We start from the raw sequence: 25,139 nt of genomic DNA on the forward strand, positions 1-25,139 counted from the left end.
TGGTTCAGTTCTGCACATTTGCCTCTGAACTTGCTTGGAACGACGAGGTCTTGTGTGCTACCTTTAAAAAAGGACTTTCCTCTAGAATCAAGGATGCTCTTGCTGCACGAGATTCTCCGGCTAACTTGAGCGAACTTATCCATTTAGCCACTCAAATTGCTGTGCGTTTTGCCAAGAGGCAGGAGGAATTTCCTTTGCAAAAAGAACCTGCCAGAACACTGCATTTACCTCGTCTGGCCCCCGTGTTCCAACATCCACCCCTACTCTCTACTTTGCCTCTTGCCTAAGAGGCTATGGAAGTGGATCGTTTTCACTTAACGCAGCAGGAAAAATCCAGTCAACACAATGAGAATTATTAGTGCCTATATTGTGCCAGTCCGGATCACTTTCTCAAAGACTGTTCTATACTTCCTCCGCGTCTGGGAGAACGCTCTCAACTTGGAGAAGTAGAAGTGGCTTCCCTACATGTTAATATTACCTATCCTCGCTTGATCACCCCGGTTCCAGTATTTTCCTCTGCCAAGACGTCTTTCATCGATTCAGATCTTTTGGACTCCGGTTCTGCTGGTAACTTCATTGGTGCCTCCCAGGTCCATAAACACCATCTTCCAGTGACGCGTCTTGCCAAGCCCTTCTACATCTCTTCTGTTAACGGACAAAATCTGAACTGTAAGGTGCAATTTCACACAGAACCTCTCGACATACAAGTCTTGTTCCCCCTGTGATATCTTCTGTACCTGTGAAACTCAGACATAAAGTCTAGATTTGGGGAAATTCTTCCTTGCCAGTTGGTCACCATAGAAGATGGAATACTCCAGTTCCTTACAGCCTTTGCCCATTCCACAAACCCCCTGGTCTCACGTAGTGGGAAACTCTCTGAATTCCAAAGAAGAGGGAGATACCAAAGGGGGGGGGGGGGGATACTGTAACGCCTGCGCTCCGGCCGGACACGACGGCCAGGAGAGCTCTTTGCTCATGTCCCGCTTCTGGCGGGGCTGGGATTCGCATTGCGGGACGCACCCACATGCGAATCCTAGCCCGTCACTCACCTCCCTCATCTTCTGGCTCTCCGTGTCCTCGCAGCCCCGGTGCTCATGCCCCTGCCTCCTAGCCGGATCTTTGGTTGTCTATTGCCATTGTGAAAGTCTTGTGTCTCTGCTACTGTGTGCCTGTGGCTTGCTACATTACCTACCCTGCACCTGTGTTACCTGCCCTGACCTACTGCCATCTTGCCACATCCTGTTAGTTTCCTTCTGTGCCACGCCACCTCCCAGTTACCTTTGTGGACGAGTCCTGCCAGGGGTAGCGACCTGGGTGCCGCCTGCCGCAGCAAGACCATCCCGCTTTGCGGCAGGCTCTGGTGAAAAGCAGCACCACCTTAAACTCCGTGCCCTGGCACGGCTCATGTCATCATCCACAGAGACCCAGAGGACCCACCACCTGACATGACCCATTACAGTAATAAGCACAAAATTCTTTAGCAATCTGTGGGATAGCAGTCTAGGATAGAGTCTATTAGCCTATGAGAAGACAGTAGAGTGCACAAAAGATTTTTCTCTGCATTTTTTTGCATGGAATATAGAGGATATTAATCTACCCCCCTTTAGTTTCATGGGTGTACTTTTTTTTTTTTTTTTTTACATAAGGGTATTCCACTTATGTTTCTGATTAAAGAAGGCACTCAGGATCCTACCGCAAAACGGTTTTTCCTAACCTTGGCGTTGCATGTTTATTTATGCAGTTTTACCAAGATATAAATCTGCTGTTACATACTTCCCTGCTTGGGGCCCAGCATTGTCTCCTGATTTAATCAGGGTAAATGCTCTATTTTTCGTGTGTATTTCCATATGCCGAAGGTAGTGCCTTGCTGAGTCGCAGAAGCAGACCTTCTCACTAGTTACACTATGTTTCCAAAATATTGTCAGCTTTAATTACAGACAGTTTGTAGATGAAAAAGAAGAGATGATCCGGCTCTGCAGGTAAAAACTCGAATTTATTAGCACCCACCACAGGAAAACATGGATAAAAGTAACGCGTTTCAAGCGCCAAGCACTGCGCTCTTAGGTATGACTAAGAGCACAGTGCTTAGCGCTTGAAACGTGTTACTTTTATCCATGTTTTCCTGTGGTGGGTGCCAATAAATTCGAGTTTTTACCTGCAGAGCCGGATCATCTCTTCTTTTCCATATTCGCTTGTGGCCGACACAGTCCGGTGTCGTGGATCCGCTGCTCTGAGTGTCCGGGCTGGGTGAGCTGGAGCCTTCTCTCTGTCTACAGACAGTTTGTAGAGTACCGGACCCATTGCAGCTTAAAGGGGTACTACGCCCCTAGACTTCTTATCCCCCTATTCAAAAGATCTCCCTGCTGCACCCGGCATCCGTTTAGAGCATCGGGTATAGCTCCAGAGGCTCATGACATCACGGCCACGCCCCTTCAATGCCCGTCACGCCCCTTCCCATAGACTTGCATTGAGAACGCATGGCTGTGACATCATGAGCGGGGCGTGACAGTGACGTCACAAGCCTCTGCCCGTATCACCAGTCATCCGGCACGGAGCGTAGTTTTGATGCTAGAGTAGTACCAGGTAGTGTTGTCAGGGCATGCAATTCAAGGCTTCAGTTGTGGAGAGCTTAGCACATGCAACTGCACCTGCATCAGTGGTTACTTTACCTCAGGCTGCCATGACAACAGATCAGCTCCTTGAGATCATGTTGTGGGGAGATGATCTAACCCCTGAACCACCACTGATAGGGTATATAACTGTTTAAATACTGCTGTCAGCTTTGACCAGGCATCTACGGCAGTTGTGGATGTTTTTAGCATTATCAGGGCACAATCCAGCTCCAACAACTGTGAAAAGAGGCTGCAAATACATCTTTTAATTTATTATTTCAAAAAAGGTTTGTAGAAGGAGTGCAACTACATGTGATCAAATGTGTGTCTACATTACACAAAATGAGATGCATTAAAAAGCTGCAAAACAGGTCCCAAACCCACATTTTTGTTACGGAGGTAGTTCTTGGAAATATTCGTACACTTTCATTTATGGAAAATCTGTGATTATGGTAACATATAAAATAACCCAAAAATGCACATATAGCAGACAAGATATGCTTTATGTTAGAAGAAATAAATTCAGAAATCCCTGAAAACTATTTTCTATAAACTCACAACTCTAGAATTGAGAATTTTATAATATTCAATCACATGGGAAGAAACAACTCTATAAACGTTTGTTGTTGAATCTTGGGCAAGAGCAAAATATGCTTAAGCAGAAACCATCTCAGTTGCAAAAATGTTATTGCTTGTTCCTCTGTTACACAGATTGCTTCAAGTAAAGCTTTGAGCACATTGAAGAATATATTGGGGGGTTTTCAATTTTCTACTGTAGCTCTTAAAAATTGCAATAGACCGTCCCTTAAAGCGCAACTGTCATCATATTTTGACCCCCCAGACCACTATAATGGTGTTTCAGATGATTATAAGGTGACTGCAGCCATACCTTTATTGCTGTTTGTTCTTCTTTTCTTACTAAAAAAAACTTTTATCCAAAAGTCAGGCACAGTTGGATAGGCGTGGGTTGGGGTTCGCCAAGCCCCGACACCGCCATGCCTATCCTGCCTTCCAGCGCTGGGACCGCTGTGTGTTACTACACTGTGCATCCACAGTGCATGCGCCCGTCCCATCGGCTCTAATGTGCGCGCGCCGCATCGTCCTGAATTGGCAGAGCGTGCGAGCACTCCCGACGTCTATGCGCTCAGTATGCATCTGCTAAGATATGGCTGCAGTCACCTTATAGTTATCTGGAACACCATTATAGTGGTCTGGGGGGGTCAAAATATGATGACAGTTGCGCTTTAACTCCTAACAATGTGCTAATCTAAGGAAAATAACAATTTACTGAAAAATTTATATTAAAAGTCCATATACCCCTGTAAAATGTTAATGGCTACAATGTAATATTACATTAGTGCAGGGCAGGAGTGTGGGATCCCCCATATTATTGTAAGTGGGTGTGGTTATGTAAAGGCAGAGCAACACAAAGGGAGGGGACCAAAGGAGAAGACTCAAAAGGGGCAGAACCACTCAAAGATGTATGACAAACAGAATAAAATTGAACTTCAGGCTCCTCATTACAGGTATAGCCAGGGAGTGGTGAAATCAGGAGAAAGTGATCTGTGCAAGCTATTTGAGATGTATATGTAGGAATCTCTACAATCTGTGAAGGTAGCATTAAGTCATACATTACATTACTAAACCTGTACTGATCCAGAGCCAAGATGGAGTTAAAAGTGAGAATTCCCGAAGAGCATTTCTCTGCTTTTCTAATTAAAATGGAAAAAAAACGTACCTCCATTCAGACCGTTATTAAAAACGTCAAGAAAGATAAATTCATCCGAAACAAGACGGACTATGACACCGACAAGGTTTTCACATATGCTAAGGTCACGAAACGCCAGAATAAATATAGAGGGCGCCGCAACAGAAATAAAAATAGTAATAATAAAAAAACGGACTATTGGACAACAGATTCAGAGTCCAGCGGCACCGAAGACCCAAACTCTGGCCCATCAGGAAAAGGCAATATTCCTGGGAAAACATAAGAAGCCAGTACCTCTCAATCGGCATCTAGTCACCCTTTAGGAGGAGGACCAGGAGAGGACATACAAGATGGGCAAAGCAAAGAAGGAAAATTCAAGAGGAAGAAGGTATCTTGGAGGCATTGACCGGGCAGAATGAACTGAATCAGGACAGTCTAGTTATCATTAACCCCTTAAGGACACAGCCCATTTTCACCTCTAGGACGCAGCCCTTTTTTGAACATCTGACCACTGTCACTTTAAACATTTATAACTCTGGAATGCTTTTACTTATCAATCTGATTCCGAGATTGTTTTTTCGTGACATATTCTACTTTAACATAGTGGTAAATTTTTGTGGTAACTTGCATCCTTTCTTGGTGAAAAATCCCAAAACTTGATGAAAAAATTGAAAATTTTGCATTTTTCTAACTTTGAAGCTCTCTGTTTGTAAGGAAAATGGATATTCCAAATGTTTTTTTTTTTGGATTCACATATACAATATGTCTACTTTATATTTTCATCATAAAATTTATGAGTTTTTACTTTTGGAAGACACCAGAGGGCTTCAAAGTTCAGCAGCAATTTTACAATTTTTCACAAAATTTTCAAACTTGCTATTTTTCATGGACCAGTTCAGGTTTGAAGTGGATTTGAAGGGTCTTCATATTAGAAATACCCCATAAAAGACCCCATTATAAAAACTACACCCCCCAAAGTATTCAAAATGACATTCAGTAAGCGTTTTAACCCTTTAGGTGTTTCACAGGAAAAGCAGCAAAGTGAAGGAGAAAATTCACAATCCTCATTTTTTACACTTGCATGTTCTTGTAGACCCAATTTTTGAATTTTTACAAGGGGTAAAAGGATAAAATTTATACTTGAATTTGTAGCCCAATTTCTCTCGAGTAAGCACATACCTCATATGTCTATGTAAATTGTTCGGCGGGCGCAGTAGAGGGCTCAGAAGCGAAGGAGCGACAAGGGGATTTTGGAGAGTACGTTTTCTGAAATGTTTTTTTGGGGGCATGTTGCATTTAGGAAGCCCCTATGGTGCCAAAACAGCAAAAAAAAAAAAAAAACATGGCATACCATTTTGGAAACTAGACCCCTTGAGGAACGTAACAAGGAATTAAGTGAGCCTTAATACCCCACACTTTTGCATATGTAAAAAAAAATAAAAAATTTTCACTAAAATATGTGTTTCCCCCCAAATTTCACATTTTTGCAAGGGTTAATAGCAGAAAATACCCCCCAAAATTTGTAACCCCATCTCTTCTGAGTATGGAGGTACCCCATAAGTTGACCTGAAGTGCATTACGGGCGAACTACAATGCTCAGAAGAGAAGGAGTCATATTTGGCTTTTTGAGAGCAAATTTTGCTCGGGGGGCATGTCGCATTTAGGAAGCCCCTATGGTGCCAGAACAGCAAAAAAAAAACAACATGGCATACCATTTTGGAAACTAGACTCCTTGAGGAACGTAACAAGGGATAAAGTGAACCTTAATACCCCACAGGTGTTTCACGACTTTTGCATATGTAAAAAAAAAAATATTTTTTTACCAAAAATGCTTGGTTTAGCAAAAATTTTACATTTTTAAAAAAGGTAATAGCAGAAAATACCCCCCAAAATTTGAAGCCCAATTTCTCCCGATTCAGAAAACACCCAATATGGGGATGAAAAGTGCTCTGCTGGCGCACTACAGGTCTCAGAAGAGAAGGAGTCACATTTGGCTTTTTGGAAGCAAATTTTGCTCTGGGGGCATGCCGCATTTAGGAAGCACCTATGGTGCCAGGACAGAAAAAAAAACCCACATGGCATACCATTTTGGAAACTAGACCCCTTGGGGAACGTAACAAGGGGTAAAGTGAACCTTAATACCCCACAGGTGTTTCACGACTTTTGCATATGTAAAAAAAATATATTTTTTTTACACTAAAATGCTTGTTTTCCCCCAAATTTTACATTTTTACAAGGGATAATAGCAGAAAATACCCCCCAAAATTTGTAACCCCATCTCTTCTTAATATGGAAATACCCAATAAGTGGACGTGAAGTGCACTGGGGGCGAACTACAATGCTCAGAAGAGAAGGAGCATCATTGAGCTTTTGGAGAGAGAATTTGGCCATGTGCATTTCCAAAGTCCCCCCGTGGTGCCAGAACAGTGGACCCCCCCACATGTGACCCCATTTTTAAAAGTACACCCCTCACGGAAGGTAATAAGGGGTGCAGGGAGAATTTACACCCCACTGGCATTTGACTGATCTTTGGAACAGTGGGCTGTGCAAATTAAAAATTTTATTTTTCATTTTCACAGACCCCTGTTTCAAAGATCTGTCAGACACCTGTGGGGTGTAAATGCTCACTGTACCCCTTGTTACATTCCGTGAGGGGTGTAGTTTCCAAAATGGGGTCACATGTGGGTATTTATTGTTTTGCACTTATGTCAGAACCGCTGTAAAATCAGCCACCCCTGTGCAAATCACCAATTTAGACCTCAAATTTACATGGTGCACTCTCCCTTCTGAGCCTTGTTGTGCGCCCCCAGAACACTTTGCGCCTACATATGGGGTATCTCCGTCCTCAGGAGAAATTGCGTTACAAATTTTGGAGGCTTTTTTTCTTTTACCGCTTGTGAAATTTTAAAGTATGGGGCAACACCAGTATGTTAGTGTACAAAAATGTTTTTTTTTTTTACACTAACATGCTGGTGTAGACCCCAACTTTACCTTTTCATAAGGGGTAAAAGGAGAAATAGCCCCCCAAAATTTGTTAGGCAATTTCTCCCGAGTACGGCGATACCCCATATGTGGCCCTAAACTGTTGCCTTGAAATACGCCAGGGCTCCGAAGTGAGAGAGCGCCATGTGCATTTGAGGCCTAAATTAGGGATTTGCATAGGGGTGGACATAGGGGTATTCTACACCAGTGATTCTCAAACAGGGTGCCTCCAGCTGTTGCTAAACTCCCAGCATGCTTGGACAGTCAATGGCTGTCCGGAAATGCTGGGAGTTTTAGTTTTGCAACAGCTGGAGGCTCCGTTTTGGAAACACTGCTGTAGGATACGTTTTTCATTTTTATTGGGGGGGAAGGGGTGGTGGGGGGGGCAGTGTACGTGTGTATATGTAGTGTTTTACTCTTTATTTTATGTTAGTGTAGTGTTTTTAGGTTACATTTACACTGACGGCGGATTACACTGAGTCTCCCGCTAGGAGTTTGAGCTGCGGCTGCAGCTCAAACTTGAAGCAGGGAACTCACTGTAATCCGTCGCCAGTGTGAATGTAACCTGTACATTCACATGGGAGGGGGGGGGAACTACAACTCCCAGCATGCACTGACAGAACGTGCATGCTGGGAGTTGTAGTTTTGCAACAGCTGGAGGCACACTGGTTGGAAAATACTGAGTTAGGTAATAGAACCTATTACCTAACTCGGTATTTCCCAACCAGTGTGCCTCCAGCTGTTGCAGAACTACAACTCTCAGCATGTACTGATTGCCAAAGGGAATGCTGGGAGATGTAGTTATGCAAGATTTAGAGGGGTTCAGGCTGGAGATCACTGACAGTGGTCTCTAAACTGTGGCCCTCCAGATGTTGCAAAACTACAAATCTCAGCATGCTAAGACAGCAAACTGCTGTCTGGGCATGCTGGGAGTTGTAGTTTTGTAATATCTGGAGGGCTACAGTTTAGAGACCACTGTCAGTGATCTCCAGCCTGAACCCCTCTAAATCTTGCAAAACTACGACTCCCAGCATGCCAACACAGCAAACAGCTGTCAAGGCATGGTGGGAGTTGTAGTTTTGCAACATCTGGAGGGCGACAGTTTAGAGACCACTCTCTAAACTGTCGCCCTGCAGATGTTGCTAGGCAACAGACTCCTGGACACGCGGCGTCATACTTACCTCCACCGCCGCCGTGATCACAGCCGCCGCCGGGTAAGTGACCGCCGCTGCCGCCGCCGCCGCTATTACACGGTTCCCCCCGCTGTGCCCGGACACCGATGGGTGGGCATAGCGGGGGGAACCGAACTTTAACCCCCCCGCCCCCAGTCTGCTATTGGTCGGCCGCTCCGCCGATCAATAGCAGGGATAGGAGGGGTGGCAACCCTGCCACCTCACTCCTATCTCTTCAAGGGGGATCGAGGGTGTCTTGGACACCCCCGATCCCCCTTATTTTATCGCGGCGCCGCGATTGATGGGCAGGGGGAGAGCGCTCCCCCTGCAAACACCGTAGATGCCGTGATCAGAACTGATCACGGCATCTATGGGGTTAATGCTGCCGGGACCGGCGCGATCGCGGCCCCGGCAGCTGCGGTGGGACTCCGGCTGTGATTGACAGCTGAGTCCCACCCGCGATCTCCTGCGCTGCCCGCGGCAGAGCGGGAGATCGCTTGGACGTATGCATACGTCCATTTGCGCGAACGTGTAATTCGCCTGGACGTATGCATACGTCCAATAGCGGGAAGGGCTTAATCTAATGGTAGAAAAATTTGATCCCATACAATTTGAAATTGACTTGTTCAAGACTGTCAGGAAGTTGAATTTAAAAATATTTTTTTTCCCTTAATAAATACCCTTATGAGCAACAGAGATGTGAGGGGGAAATTCCAGTAAATATAGGTGCATTGGGGTTTAGTGTCTTTGATGAAGCCTCCCCCGCTGAATTGGAGGGCTTGGAATCTTTAATAGACCTGCTGAGTGAGAATGATCCTGACCCCATTCATGACGATTTTTTATCTGTCCCTGAATTCGTAGGGGGCAAAAAATCTGTATTTTGTCCCCTGCTAGCGGTGGGAAGTGGCTTAGACCTCTTTCAACAGAGGGTACTTGAGAACATCAAAGCCCTTCACTACCCAGGGGGGAATGAAAACCTCAATAAAGAAGAAAAAATAGCCCTAGAAACATTAAAAAAGAGGGACGGTATAATTATCAAAAATCTGATAAAGGGGGCAATATAGTTCTCATGAAAAAGGAGTACTATGTAGAAGAGGCAAATAGACAACTAAATGACAACAGGTTCTATCAAAAAGTTAAATCCAATCCCCTTCCTAAAACTAAAAACAAATTACAATCCCTGTTGCGTCATTATAAGGAGAAAAATATTCTTTCTAAAAAAATGGCCGAAAAATTGCTATCAAAAACAATGAAAGCAGCCCATTGGTACTTTCTTCCAAAAATCCACAAAACGTTGGAGTCCCCACCCGGACGCCCTATTGTGTCCGGAGTTGGGACTCTAACAGAGCCCATCTCTAAGTTTGTGGACTGGCTCCTCCATCCTTTATTGACGGAAATTCCGTCTTTAGTTAAGGATACTAATAAGTTTCTGATAACTTTAGAGGGGCTCTCTTGGCCCAAGGACTGCATTTTAGCGTCCGTGGACATAGAGAGCCTTTATACTAGCATCCCTCAAGTAGAAGCAATCAAAGCTATACGCGACTTGTTACAGGCCTCTGACAAAACGACGGGTTACATTGACTTCATCTGTGATTCCCTGGAGTTCATCCTCATGAATAACTCCTTTAAATTTGGAGAACAATGGTTTACTCAAACCAGAGGAGTTGCTATGGGGACGCCAGTGGCGTGTACACTGACTAACCTATACGTAGCAGCCTTCGAAAAGAGGTTTATTTTTTCAGGGAAAAATAAGCATTTGAAGTCAATTGCCTGTTACAGGTGATTTGTTGACGATGTGTTCATCGTTTGGACTAACACGGAGTCCTCCTTTGAGGCCTTCGTGTCCGACCTAAATGATACCAATGATATGAATCTTAAATTTACTTATAAGATCGGAGGTAAAGAACTTACATTTCTTGACGTCTCAGTATGTTTGGAGGGGGATACCTTAAAAACTAAAGGGTATCGGAAGCCCACTGCCTGTAACTCCCTCTTGCATTTTGAATCTTATCATCCTGAGCATGTCAAAAGGGCTGTCCCTTATGGGCAGTTCTTGCGGCTAAGAAGAGTGAATAGCAACGATGAGGATTTTAAATTGCAGGCACTGGACTTAAAACAACGCCTTATTGCTAGAGGTTACCCAGCGAAAGTTTTGGACCAGGCTCTAGATAGAGCCTCTAAACAACAGAGGAAGGATTTGTTAAAGGGGAAAAAAAACACTTCTTTCCGCTTTAGCCCTATGGCAGAAAAAATCAAGAAGGCAATTTTTGATAACTGGTTTCTGGTGCAAAATTATGTGAATTTGAGGGAATTTACTAAAAATAAACCCTTAATAGCATTTTGAAAATCCAGAAACCTTAAGGACGAATTGGTCCAAAGTAAGTTTATTGAAAAGAAACAAAATAGTGATTGGCTGTGTAAAACTTTGCCACCAGGTAATTACAAATGTAATACATGCAATTGGTGCAGTTATTTATGCATAGATAAAAGCGTAAATATAGGTGGCAAATTTATACAGTTCAAGGACACTATATGTTGCAGAACCAGTTTGTCGTATACATCATAATATGCCCGTGTAAAAGGTTTTATGTAGGCTGTACAAAAAGAGCTTTAAACATACGTTTTAGGGAGCATGTATATTCATTAAAAACTGGTCATGGTAGCCCCAGATTAATAGAACATGTTTTAGAACAGCATAATGGAGATCCCACTAGTCTAAATTTCCTGGGAATAGAAAGGGTTAACTATAAGGAGGGAGTAGATCGCTATAGAGCCCTTTTACAACGAGAAGCCAGGTTAATCCTGGAGTTGAATGCCCAGGGAAATGACCGCTTAGATCTTAGTGTGTTTTTGTAATCCTGTGTAGCACTCCATGTAATTAGTTGTTATGGATTCACTGTTTATGTTTTTAACTGTTTTACCTTGCATAGCAAGCTACCTCCCCCCCTCTGGTGACGTCACGCAAGGTGAAGGTATTTACCTGTGTGAAGATCCAGAGACGGGTTAGTCTGAAGAAACGCCTGGAGGGGCGTGAAACAATTGTCACTCAGTGTTACATCCACCGCACCGGCGTCCCTCCACCTACTGGAGTGCATTGTCCTCCCCTCATAAGTGCATACCACATATGCACATCTAAGTGGTGTACTGTTTTGTTCCTCTTAAAGTCTAAAGGGACTACATACTGTGAAAGGACAGCCAAAAGTAATCACCGGCTGGTGTTTTACACCAAAACATTTATTAAGCATACTGTAGCGCATTTTTCTGCCCTCATAAGTGCATACCACATACGTACATCAAAGTAGTGTACTATTTTGTACCTGTTAATCTGCCAAGGGCCTAGATACTGTGAAAGTCCAGGCAAAAGTACACACCGGCTGGTGTTGTACACAAATGCTTTTTTAAGCGTAATGGAGCGTATTGTACTCCCCTCATATACACACTAAGTATGTCAGGCAGAGAAATGCCAGGACATGCACAGAGGAGTGGCAGAGGCATAAATTCATCAGGCAGAGGTTGCAGCAGACTAGGGGCGAGTGGCAGCTGAGTGGGTTACTCAGACACAACCCTCAATTGGCATGGCCCGGGAGCAGTCCCTGTCCTCCCATTGCCTCGGTCCTATGCTGTTCCTTTCCCCACAGAAGTATCTTATGCTGTCGGTTCAGCTCCACTATTTAGTGAGGACGATCTAGAGGACAGTCAGCAGCTACAGCTCCTGAAGCAGACACTGTTGAGGAACCTGAGAAGGACATCAGTTACGTGCAGACACAACTCGATGATGATGATGATTATGATGATGATGAAACCGATCACACTTGGGAGCCGAGTGCAGAAGTTGCTTCATCATCATCAGGAGAAGAGGGTTGCAGGTTGCCCATGAGGCAGTAGCTGAGCAAGCAAGGTAGTAGCATGGCTGGCCATCAGCATGGTGGCAGAAGTGGAAAGTCTGGAGCCAAATGTGCCCAGGGTAGACCACCTGCTTCGCGGCAGTCTACCTTCCCGGGAGGTAGTGAAACAGGTTCCTGGAGTCGGCAGCAGTAGCAGTCAATCAGTGCGCACTGTTGGTGGGAAAATCAGCTACTCAGGGGCGTAGCAGTTTTTCATCAAGCATCCGCAGGAGGTTAACATGGCCACATGCAAGATGTGTCATCAGAAGGTGAAGTGTGGCCAGGGTCCAATGTTGGCACCATGGCCCTGCATCAATATATGCACCATCATCATTAAGCAGCCTGGGAGAACCGTGGCTCCGATGTGGTAGTCCAACCTGCTGCATCACCCAGTGGCACGCTGCTCCCTGTTTCAGCCAGCCATGGCTCCACCACCTCAGCCAAAGGGAGCTGTGTGTCATACCCATCTTCTGTCACTCCAGATGGTCCTGCTCCTCCTACTTCGAGTAAGTCAATCCGCCAGCAGTCCATTGGCAAAGCCATGTCCAAGAGACAACAGTATGTGCCTACTCACCCAACGGTGCAGAAGCTGAATGTGCTCCTGTCCAAGTTGCTGGTGCTCCAGTTCCTCCCTTTTCAAGTGGTTGACTCTGCACTTTTCAGAGAACTGATGGCTTGTGCGAAGCCGAGGTGGACAGTTCCAATCCGTCATTTCTTTGTGAAGAACGCAGTACAAGCCCTGCACAATTTTATGGAACAGAATGAGGGCCAGTCCTTGAGCCTCTTGGTGTGTACCAAAGTGCACAGCAGCACCGACGCTTGAACTATGGTCAAGGACAATACATGCCCTTTACGGCCCTCTGGGTGAATGTGGTTCTTGCACAGCCACAACAGCAACTTGGACAGGTCACGCCGCTTTTGCCATTGGTCCTGTGACAGTGTGCGACTTCGCCTCCACCGTGTCCTCAGCCTCCACTGCACGGACAAGTCTCAGTGCCCCTCCAGCATACCATGTGTGCAGGGCAAGGCGGTGCCCAGCAGTTCTTCAGATGGTTTGCCTTGGCGAACAGAGTCACACAGGGGAGGAACTGATAAAAGTCATTCATCAAGATATCAAATCATGGCTTACTCCACAAAAACTGGAAATGGGAACCATGGTGATTGACAACGGGAAGAGCATCTTGTCTGCGCTGCAACAAGGAAGCCTGAGGGATGCACCCTTCATGGCACAATCTTAATCTGGTTGTCAAGTGATTCTTGAAGTGTTCCCCCCATCTGCAAGACATCCTAACAATGGGAAAGAAACTTTGCATGCACTTCAGCCACTCGTACATTGCAAAGCTCACCCTCCTTGAGCTGCAGCGTCAGAACGGCATCCCTTAAAAGTCTGATTTGCGGCAATTCCACACGTTGGCAATCCACCCTCCAAGTATACGAACAGAGACTATACGAACAGAGAAAAGCCATCACCGATTTCTTGATGATCCAAGCGGATAGGGGTCTCCCCTGCTGTTTGCTCAGGCTCTCAAGAAGCCACATTATTAGTCAGTTGCCAGGATTATGGATGAACAACATCATTCCACTGCTCCACTGGCTGGTCAGGGCACTAGAGACATGGCGCCTAATTCTCACGGCCACATGAGCCCTGTGGGGGCTGGACTGGAGGAGGAGGAAGAGGGGAGAGGCACAGTGGAGCACAGTTTAGGTTTCGCGAGATGGGTGGTTTTTCTAGTCATCTGACAGGAGAGGAGCATGAGCAGCAAGAGGAGCTAGAGGGTTATGAGGAAGGCAAGACATAGGACCCAGACATACTGTGGCAGTATGCAGTGGAGATAGAGGCAGGAGTCCCTCTGAGCCACTTGCACAAATGGCACGATGCATGCTCACTTGCTTATGTAGTGACAGCCGAATCGTCATCATTCGGCAGTGGGATGACTTCTGGCTCTCCACCTTATTGGACCCTCGCCAGTCGCCACCAGCACAAAATGGGGGCCTTTCTTACACCCACTGAGAGGGAGGACAAACTGACCTACTAAAGAGACATCCTACATGGTCAGTAGGCCGATGTCTATCTGTGCCATCTTCCATCCTCTTGCCAGTCTGACTCGGGGGGCCCTCTGCACTCCCCTTCCACTGCCATGGCTGCTGGGTAGGGGTGGGGTGGCAGGAGCAGTACCAGCTCCATCAGCAGCAGCCTGAGTCTATAGTGGCTGATGAGTAGCTTTCTTCACCCACATAGTGAAGCAACTCATCAGCAGCAGGTAGACCTGGAACGGGACCTGAACCAGCAGGTGGTGGCATACCTTGACATGACCATGCCAACACACCTTGAAGATCCGCCAAACTTCTGGGGAGCCAAACTTGATTTGTTGCCGCAACTAGCATAGTTTGACCTGGAAAAGCTGTCCTGCCTGGCCGATAGTGTGCCATCAGATCAGGTGTTTACTTCGGCCATAATAACCCCAAGGAGAACTCGTCTGTCCACGAAAAATATGGAGAGACTAACCTTTGTGAAGATGAATCAGGCATGGATCAGCCAGGATTTCCACCCACCAATGCCTGATGCATCAAAGTAGATTGACCATGGTGCCACACCAACACTTCACAAATATGGATAGTGCAAAACATTTTTAAGGTGCTGCTCCCAAGTTAGACATTCCTTGCCATCAGGCCACAAGTAAGTATTGAGGATATGCATTAGCTAAAACGTAACTTTTCTTAGGATAGTATATATGTACTCTAGGAACCTCTCCCTGTTTCCCCTACAAACATTGCCATTTCCAAGGGTTTTTAGATGGAAATAGAGAGATTTTCCTTTGTGGGGCCGCCCTTTTTAAGGTGAGTAACACTTGCCAGGAAGGGAATTAATAGGGCAATAGTAGGGCTTTACAGGGGAAGTTCTTACCCCCACCTGCTACAATGGACAATACGTTGTTTTCCTTCACATTTTCGAGGAAAGTTTTACTCATCTTAAAAAGGGCAGGAACCAATCCCTATTTCCACCTAAAAACCCTGGGAAATTGCAGTGTTTGTAGGGGGAAATAGGGAGAGGTTCCTGTGTGAGGCCACCATTTTTAGGGCGAGTAACACTTGCAAAGAAGGTTAACTAAGGTTTCTTTACGCTTTGCTCTTTTCTCTACAATTTTTTTTCAACAACTGCTCTGAACTGCCAGGTTTTCCTCAGTGGAAACCTTAGTAAATATGTAGTTTTTTTTGCAAAAATGTTGGGGACACGCCCACTTTTTGGCAGTCACAACCACTTTTCCTGAAGGCCACACCCCTTTTTCAGGTTTTCTGAGTTAAATGGAGTTGGTTGTTTTTTTTACATATACAAATACTGGTGCAGACACAATTTGTGATGCAATGCACCAAATTCTGGAGCACAACCCGACGAAACAGGTCGGGTTTACAATAGTAAATTGACTTTATGATGATTATATCTCCTACCATCCATAAGTATCTTTTATCTGTATTCTGTGCTGCAGCCTTCACCACGTAGACTCACCTGGAGAATGCAGGTCTTGAGTAGGGTGAGAACACTGTTGTGGTACAGGACAGCTCAGGGCTGTTGCTTTGGATATTGCACACCTACTGTAAGATGGACACGTGCACACTGACAGCCGTAATCCTTTGATCCAGTCTCCAAAGGGAGGGGATCATGCTCTGCTTCAGTATTTCATAGTACATGTTGGCATTCATGGTTCCCTCAATGAACTTTAGCTCCCAGTGCCAGCAGCACTCATTCAGGCTTATGACACTCCCACAATTATGCTTGACTGTAAACAAGAAACACTTGTCTTTGTACTCTTCCCTTGGTTTGCACCACACATGCTTCACAATATGGGAAACAAATAAGTTTATCTTGGTCTCATCGGACCACAGGACATGATTCCAGTAATCTATGTATTTTACTTGTTTCAAGAGGCTGTTAGCAGGCTTTCTTCTGCTCACTTTTAGAAGAGACTTCCTTCTGGGATGACCATGCAGACCAATTTGATTAAGTGTACCATGCATGGTATGAGCACTCACAGCCTTAACACCCCCCCCCTCCAACCCATCAACCTCTGTAGCAATTATGGTGGCACTAATACGTCTTTTTCCCAAAGACAACCTCTGGATATGATGCTGAGAATGTGAAATCACTGTATGGTCTTGCCCACCGTGCTGCAGCTCAGTTTCAGGGTCTTGGCAAGCTTCTTATAGCCCAGGCCATCTTTATGTAGAATAACAATTCTTTTTCAGATTCTTAGAAAATCTTACCAACTCCTGTATGCTCCAGAGGTGCTCTCTGTTGCCACCTCTGTCAGGAACTGTCTGGAGCAGGATAGGTTTTCTATGGGAATTTGCTCCTGCTCTGAACAGTTCTTGACATGGACACAGGTGGCTGCAGAGAGCACTGTGATTAGACTGGTAAAAACTGCACAACTTTCTCCAGGACATGCAGCAGTTGATTTGTACTGGAAGGATTAAGATTTTTAAATAGAAGTCATTTACAAATTTTTTTACTTTCTGGCACCAGTTTATTTGAAAACATTTTTTTTTCTGAAGTGTACCCCTTTAAGTAATATCCTTTTACTAAGGCCATGCCCCTTTTTGTTAAGGCCAGTGGTTAAGACAGTCTCTTAACACTTTCAGGACTTTTTTTTTTTTACGATTTGGTTTTTCATTTTCATTTTCTACCCAGTGCACCTTTCAGTAACAGTGACACATTATCTTATATATATATATATATATATATATATATATATATATATATATATATATATATATATAACATTTTTACTACTTTTTGTATGAAAAATTGTATTCTTAAAATTGTCAATTTCTGACCCCTATAACTTTTTACTTTTTCCGTATACAGGGATGTGTGATGGCTCATATTTTGCAATGTGATCTGTATATTTTTATCGTGACCATTTTTGTTTTGACGGCACCTTTTTATCGTGTTTAATAATTTTTTTTGCCAGTATATAAAGTCATCAAAAATACACATTTCTGGACTTTGATATTTTTTTTTACACTTTAACCGTGCAGTTTGAATAACATATATGCATTTGGCGATACCACTCATGTTTATGTTATTATTTATTTATTTTTATTTATTGTTTTAAAAAATGGGAAAAGGGGTTGATTCACATTTTTATTAGGGATGGGGTTAATGCATATTCATTACTTTTTTTTTTTAACAGGCAATCTTTAGGTTTCATACGCTGATCAATGTTGCTCCATAGAACAGCATTGATCAGTGTTATCAGTGCTCTTTGCTCCAGCCTGCCATGGCTAACTGGAGCTTTAGAGCACTGATCAGACAGTGAGGAGGAAGTTAAGAGACTTCTTGCCATCCTCTCAGAATGCCGCGGTTTTGCCAATGTGGTCCCGATCAGCCTGCTGAGCTAGCTGGGAACGGGATTTACCAAACGGGTTAATACCAAACACCGGCCCGATAGGTGATGTCCGACATTAGCCGTGGGTCCCAGTTCTTAATATGCGTCATACACCGGGAGCTTGCAGTGGAAATTGCACGTCCATTTGCGGGAAGGGGTTAAACAGATAATAAATGTGGTGCAAGCTGTATAAGACAGTTTTAGCACAAATTATGCCAGAATTGGAAATATTTTCAATAGTATTTCTGCCCCAATATGCTCATATACTAATACCCCCTAGTCTATTCTAGTTTACACCATGGTAGTTCTTCCAATGCTATAACAATATATTGGAGGAATAAACATGTCAGAATAAAGCAGATTGACAAAGCTGTAGGTACTTTCTTAGTATATCCTAACAACTTGTCATATATCAAGTTCAATCCTCCCATTTCTAGAGTGTCAGTATACAGCCAGAACCTGTCTTCCAGTGGAAATCGCATGCAGCCATTCTGAGTCATTTTTTAGCCCTGAAGTCAAGAACTCAGGTAAATAAATTCTGTTTCTTCAATACATGTAATTGCTGAGTATTCAGCCTCACTTTTTTACTGTACTCCTAATGATTCCCGATTGGGGTTAAGTGCATAAGATGTTTATACTTTTAGAACACTTAGTACAGCTCAAGGCTGTGATGGTGGTTATGTTATCTTCAAAAAAAACTTTTTAAAGGTGAAATTCTGGCAATAACATATAAACACATTAAGTGAAATAGCTGATAGGAATGTCTGTGAGAGCAGAATGCAGATTAAAACTCTGCCTGGAAACCACCACCCTCCCCTTTATTTTACTGTATAGTCATTCAGAATAGTGTTAAGGTTCTGCAAGGATTATTAAGGACACTGTCTAGTTGTGTACACATTCCTTTTTTTAAATAAAGTATTTTTCACAGTATAACACCTCAGCTTGCCTGTTTGCCTCTGTACAAGAGCATCTCTCCCGATGTTCAACCTGTCTCCCCTTTGATATTTTTTTAACACTCATTTAACAACATGACAACATCCCCAGTCATACATATACAATAACCATACATATACAATAACCACAAGTAGAGATGGGTGAATCGAAGCTGATCAAGTGGAATTCGTTCAGAATTTCATGAAAAATTCTATTCTGAACTAATCCAAATTTCCTTGCGCTTCATGGTAAGGAATAGCTTCATTAACTACATTTTGTTTGGGCCGGGGGGCTAAAATGGTGGCTACACGTGTGAGGACATGGGGCAAGGAAGTCTGGGAAGACGGGAAGGTGAGTAAGTGAGATCACCCTGAATCACCGTTACTGACAATACAGATCTTTACAGCGGCAAATCCATTCATCAAAAGCCCACATTAGCTCTGGCTAGAGCGAGAGCAGACACTGTGTGGTCACTAATCAGTGTTACTGACAATACAGAGCAGCACAGGGGAAATCCATTCACCTCAAGCCGGCATCACTGCAGGCAGGCAGGGAGAGCTTAGAAGTAATTTCATAGTCTGCCAATTGAGATTATCACAGGAAACATTCCCCATTCAAAGACTGCAAGCAGCCATTGTAACGCCATATGGTCTCCCGACCCTGCTGCCACATCCAGACTCTGTCATTGTGCCACTCTGCGGCAGTGATTCTAATAGAGACTAGGGATGAGCGAATCGAATCTGATGAATCTGAATTCATTACAAATTTAAGGAAAATGTTGATTCGCAATGAATACGAATATCGGAACGATTCGATTGTGTGAATTGCTTCATTAAACTCCATTTAGTGCGGTCCAGGCTCCAGGGCATCAAAAATGGCAGATCCACATGTGAGGACATGGGGAAAGGAATCCTGGGAAGGCAGGAACAAGGGTAGGTGGGATAACCCTGAATCACATGCAGCATGCAGCCTATCAACAGCCAGTCACCCCTGTGATGTCACAACCCTATATAATTGGCAGCCATATTGCGGCCAATCACTTCAGCCTTTCACTGCAGAGAGATAGATAGGAACAGACAGTGCTGTTAGTTGCACACAAAAGCTTTTTTCCAGCAGCAATTCACCTCTTAGTCAAGTCAGCTTTCTATTGCACAGAGAGAGGGACAGAGAACAGTATGTGTTACACAGTGTGCTGCACATAACAGCAGCGATTCAACTCAAGAATCCTGCCTAGAAGCACTGGGGTGTACTGCTGGTGTTGTGCGCAAATATTTTTTTAAGCGTACTCTAGCGCATTGTCCTCCCCTCATAAGTGCACACCACATACGTACATCTAAGTGGTGTATTATTTTGTACCTGTTATAGTCTCAAGGGCCAAGATACTTTGAAAGGTCAGGCAAAAGTATTCGCCAGCTGGTGTTGTACACAAATTTTTATGCGTACTGTAGCGCATTGTCCTCCCCTCATATGTACATCTATGTGATGTACTATTTTGTACCTGTTAAAGTCTCAAGGGCCTAAATACTGTGAAAGGCCAGGCAAAAGTACTCATCGTCTGATGTTCTACACAAATACTTTAAGCGTACTGTAGCGCATTGTCCTCTCCTCATAAGTGCATACCACATACGTACATCTAAGTGGTGTACTATTTTGTTCCTGTTAAAGTCTCAAGGGCCTAGATACTGTGAAAGGCCAGGAAAAAGTACTCACCAGCTGGTGTTGTACACAAATATTTTTTTAAGCTTAGTGTAGCATATTGTACTCCCCTCATATACGCACTAAGTATGTCAGGCAGAGAAGTGCCAGGATGTGCATAGAGGAGTGGCAGAGGCGTAAATTGATCAGGCAGAGGTCACAGCAGACTAGGGGTGAGTAGCAGCAGGAGTGGCAGCAAGAGCTCCCGGTATCAACTAGCGGTCGTGTCTCGACCAGCAACCCATCTGCCGTCATCGATTGGTTAACACGGTCATCCACTTCATCACAAGTGACATCTGATACCCCCATTCAACAATCAGTGGGTTCCTCAGACACAACTCTCAGTTGGCATGGCCTGCGAGCAGTCCCTGTCCTCCCATTGCCTCTGTCCTATGCTGTTCCCTTCCCCACAGAAGTATCTTATTATTATGTAGGTTCAGCTCCACAATTTAGTGAGGGCGATCTAGAGGACAGTCAGCAGCTACTGCCCATCCAAGAATTGGTGGAGACATCGGCCGCTTCCTATGCTAGGCGGGCAAGTAGTGATGAGAAGAGGGGTGTGGTAGGTGGTGTTGCGAGCATTCAGGCTCCTGAAGCAGACACTGAGGAACCTGAGAAGGACATCAGTGACAGGCAGACACTTGTTGATGATGATGATGATGAAGCCGATCGCACTTGCGAGTCGGGTGTAGAAAGGGCTTCATCATCATCATCATCAGGAGAAGAGGGTTGCAGGTTGCCCGTGAGGCAGCAGCTGAGCCATCAAGGTGGTAGCATGGTTGGCAGTCAGCATGGTGGCAGAAGTGGGAAGTCTGGAGCCAAACGTGCTCGGGGTAGACGACCTGCTTCGCGGCAGCCTACCTTCCCGGAAAGTAGTGAAACAGGGGTTCCAGGAGTCGGCGGCAGTAGCAGTCAATCAGTGCGGACTGTTTGTGGTTGGTGGGAAAATCAGCTACTCGGCCGTGTGTCAGTTTTTCATCAAGGATCCGGAGGAGGTTAACCTGGCCACATGCAAGATGTGTCAGCAGAAGGTGAAGCATGGGCAGGGTCTCAATGTTGCCACCCCGGCCCTGCATCAGCATATGCAGCATCACTATAAAGCGGCCTGGGAGAACCGTGGTTGCGATGTGGTGGTCCAGCCTGCTGTATCACCAAGTGGCACGCCGCTCCCTGTTTCAGCCAGCCAAGGCTTCACCGCCTCAGCCGAAGGGAGCTGTTTGTCATACCAATCTTCTGTCGCTCCAGATGCTCCTGCTCCTCCTACTTCAAATCAGTCATTCCGCAGGCAATCCATCGGTGAAGCCATGTCCAAGAGACAACAGTAAGCGCCCACTCATCCAACAGTGCAGAAGCTGCTCCTGTCCAAGTTGCTGGTGCTGCCGTCCCTCCCTGTTCAAGTGGTGGACTCTGCACCTTTCAGAGAATTGATGGCTTGTGCCGAGCCGAGGTGGAGCGTGCCAAGCAATCATTTTTTTGTGAAGAAGGCAGTTCCAGCCCTGTACAATTTTGTGGGCCAGTCCATGAGCCTGTCAGTATGTACCAAAGTACACAGGAGTGCCGAGGTGTGGAGCTGTAACAATGGTCAGGGACAATACATGTCCTTTACAGCCCCCTGGGTGACTGTGGTTCCTGCACAGCCACAAGAACAGCAACTTGGACAGGTCACACCGCTTCCACCTCCACACTCTTAAGCCATTGGTCCTTATCCTCCACCGTGTCCTCAGCCTCCACAGCACGGACAAGTCTCAGTGCCCCTTCAGCATACCATGTGTGCAGGTCACGGTGGTGTCACGCTGTTCTTCACATGGTTTGCCTTGGCAAACGGAGTCACACAGGGAAGGAACTGCTAAAAGTCATTCATCAAGAAATCGAATCATGGCTTACTCCACGAAAACTGGAAATGGTAACCATGGTGACTGACAGCGGGAAGAACATCTTGTCTGCACGAAAAGGAAGCCTGAGACATGCATCCTGCATGACACATGTGTTCAATCTGGCTGTCAAGTAGTTCCTGAAGTGTTCCCCCCATCTGCAAGACATCCTAAGAATGGAAAGGAAACTTTGCATGCACATCAGCCACTCGTACACCGCAAAACACACTTTCCTTGAGCTGCAGCATCAGAACGGCATCCCCCAACATAGTCTGATTTGCGACGTTTCCACATGTTGGAATTCCACCCTCCATATATTGGACCGACTATACGAACAGAGAAAACCAATCACCAATTGATGATCCAAGCGGAAAGGAGGACTTCCCTGTGCAACTTCAATGTAAACTAGTGGCAGCTCATACGTGACACCTGCCGTTCGCTCAGGCCTTTTGAGGAGGCCACATTATTAGTCGCCAGGATTATGGGATGAACTATGTAATTTCACTGCTTCATCTACTGCAACACATGTTGGAAACAATGGCTGGTCAGGGCACTGGAGACGTGGTGCCTACATCTTACGGCCACATGAGCCCTGTGGGGGCTGAACTGGAGGAGAAGGATGGGAAGGGGTACAGTGGAGTACAGTTTAGGTTTCGCAAGATTGGAGGTTTTTCTAGTCATCTGACAGGAGAGGAGGAGCAGTCAGAGGAGCTAGAGGGTTAAGAGGAAGGCGAGACATAGTGTTACGATTCGGAAGGCTGGATGTGGATCCTCTGTGTCAGCGAGGGATTGGCGTGGACTGTGTCGGTGGACCGGTTCTAGGTTGCTACTGGTATTCACCAGAGCCCGCCGCAAAGTGGGATGGTCTTGCTGCAGCGATAGCACCCAGGTCGTATCCACCGGCAACGGCTCAACCTCAGAGAAGGCGTGGGACAGAAGGACTAGACGGAGGCAAGGTCAGATGTAGCAGAAGGTAGGGGAAGGCGGCAAGCTTCATAGTCAATGGCGATAGCAGAAGATCTGGAACACAGGCTTTGGACAACACTAAATGCTTTCTCTGGCACATGGCAACAAGATCCGGCAAGGAAGTGCAGGGGAAGTGAGGTTGAATAGACAGGGAGCAGGTGGAGGCTAATTAGACTGATTGGGCCAGGCACCAATCATTGGTGCACTAGCCCTTTAAATCTTAGAGAGCTGGCGCGCGCACGCCCTTAGGAGCGGAGCTGCGCATGCCAGGACGTGACAGCCGGGGACCGGGACAGGTGAGTGACTTGGGATGCGATTCGCGAGCGGGCGCGTCCCGCTATGCAAATCGCATCCCCGCCGGCAGTGTCATTGCAGCGCTCCCGGTCAGCGGGTCTGACCGGGGCGCTGCAGAGAGAGGAACGCCGCGAGCGCTCCGGGGAGGAGCAGGGACCCGGAGCGCTCGGCGTAACAGTAGTCCCCCCTTAGGTCTCCCCCTCTTTTTGTCTCCTTGTCCCTTCAAATGAGACGAGAACATAGGGGGCGCCTCTTGAGTTTCCTTCCGGAACAAAAAGAAGTCCTGGGTAGCTACATTAGCGACCGGTAATCCAGAAGAAGTGGGAATAGGGAGGGGGGCAGAGGGTGAAGCTTGTCACGGGGCAGAGTGTCACCAGGATGGGGGCTATGAGGAGGCACGGCCCAGTCCTGATAGGCCTTGGGGAGACCAGGCACAGGAGGAGACACTGAGGCCTGACAGACGGGACTGGGAGCAGACAGACGGTGGTCCAGTCAAGGGTGGGAGAATGACGCTCGAGCCATGGTAGACCGAGGAGGACTTCAGAGGTGCAGTTGGGCAATACAAAAAATTCAATTTTCTCGTGATGCAGTCCAATGCTCATAAGCAAGGGCTCTGTGCGGTAACGCACAGTGCAGTCCAACTTCACTCCGTTGACCGAAGAAATGTAGAGCGGCTTGACGAGATGGGTCACCGGGATGCAGAACCTATTAACCAAAGAGGCCAGAATAAAATTTCCAGAAGAACCAGAGTCCAAGAAGGCCACGGCTGAGAAGGAGGAGTTGGCAGAAGGAGAAATCCGCACGGGCACAGTGAGACGTGGAGAAGCAGACTTCGTACCAAGAGACGCCACACCCACGTGAGCTGGGTGCGTGTGTGCGTTTCCCAGATGTGGAGGGCAATCCACCAAGAAATGTTCGGTACTAGCGCAGTACAGACATACATTTTTATCCCTACGGCGAGTCCTCTCTTCATGGGTCAGACGAGACCAATCCACTTGCATAGCCTCCTCGGCGGGAGGCACAGGGGAAGATTGCAAAGGATACTGTGAGAGAGGTGACCAGAGATCAAGGTCTTTTTCCTGGCGGAGCTCCTGGTGTCTTTCAGAAAAACGCATGTCAATGCGGGTGGCCAAATGGATAAGTTCATGCAGGTTGGCAGGAATCTCTTGTGCGGCCAGCACATCCTTGATGTTACTGGATAGGCCTTTTTTAAAGGTCGCGCAGAGGGCCTCGTTATTCCAGGATAATTCGGAGGCGAGAGTACGAAATTGGATGGCATACTCGCCTACTGAAGAATTACCCTGGACCAGGTTCAGCAGGGCAGTCTCGGCAGAAGAAGCTCGGGCTGGTTCCTCGAAGACACTACGGACTTCAGCGAAGAAGGACTGGACTGTGGCTGTGGCAGGATCATTGCGGTCCCAGAGCCGTGTGGCCCAAGACAAGGCCTTTCCAGACAGAAGACTAACTACGAACGCCACCTTAGACCGTTCTGTAGGAAATTGGTCCGACAACATCTCCATATGTAGGGAACATTGAGACAGGAAGCCACAGCAGAGTCTAGAGTCCCCATCAAATTTGTCCTGCAGGGACAAGCGGAGGCTAGGAGCGCCCACTCGCTGCGGAGGAGGTGCAGGAGCT

General features: G+C 46.0%; 1 protein-coding gene across 3 annotated transcripts in view; it reads left to right on the forward strand.

Annotated features, from left to right (window-relative positions):
• Positions 1–25,139, forward strand: part of C2H1orf94 (chromosome 2 C1orf94 homolog) — a 282,773-nt gene that overhangs the window by 247,910 nt on the left and 9,724 nt on the right. For 2 of the 3 annotated variants that reach the window (XM_056557010.1, XM_056557009.1), the window contains one exon: positions 18,180–18,269. In XM_056557010.1, the coding sequence (XP_056412985.1) occupies positions 18,180–18,237 (58 nt within the window). In that variant the 3' untranslated portion in view covers positions 18,238–18,269. Of the gene's footprint in view, positions 1–11,404; positions 11,537–18,179; positions 18,270–25,139 lie in introns of those variants that run through there. The other variant, XM_056557011.1, reaches the window with a different exon arrangement.

Source organism: Hyla sarda, chromosome 2 (genome assembly GCF_029499605.1).
Source record: "Hyla sarda isolate aHylSar1 chromosome 2, aHylSar1.hap1, whole genome shotgun sequence".
In the NCBI taxonomy this organism is placed as follows: domain Eukaryota; kingdom Metazoa; phylum Chordata; class Amphibia; order Anura; family Hylidae; genus Hyla; species Hyla sarda.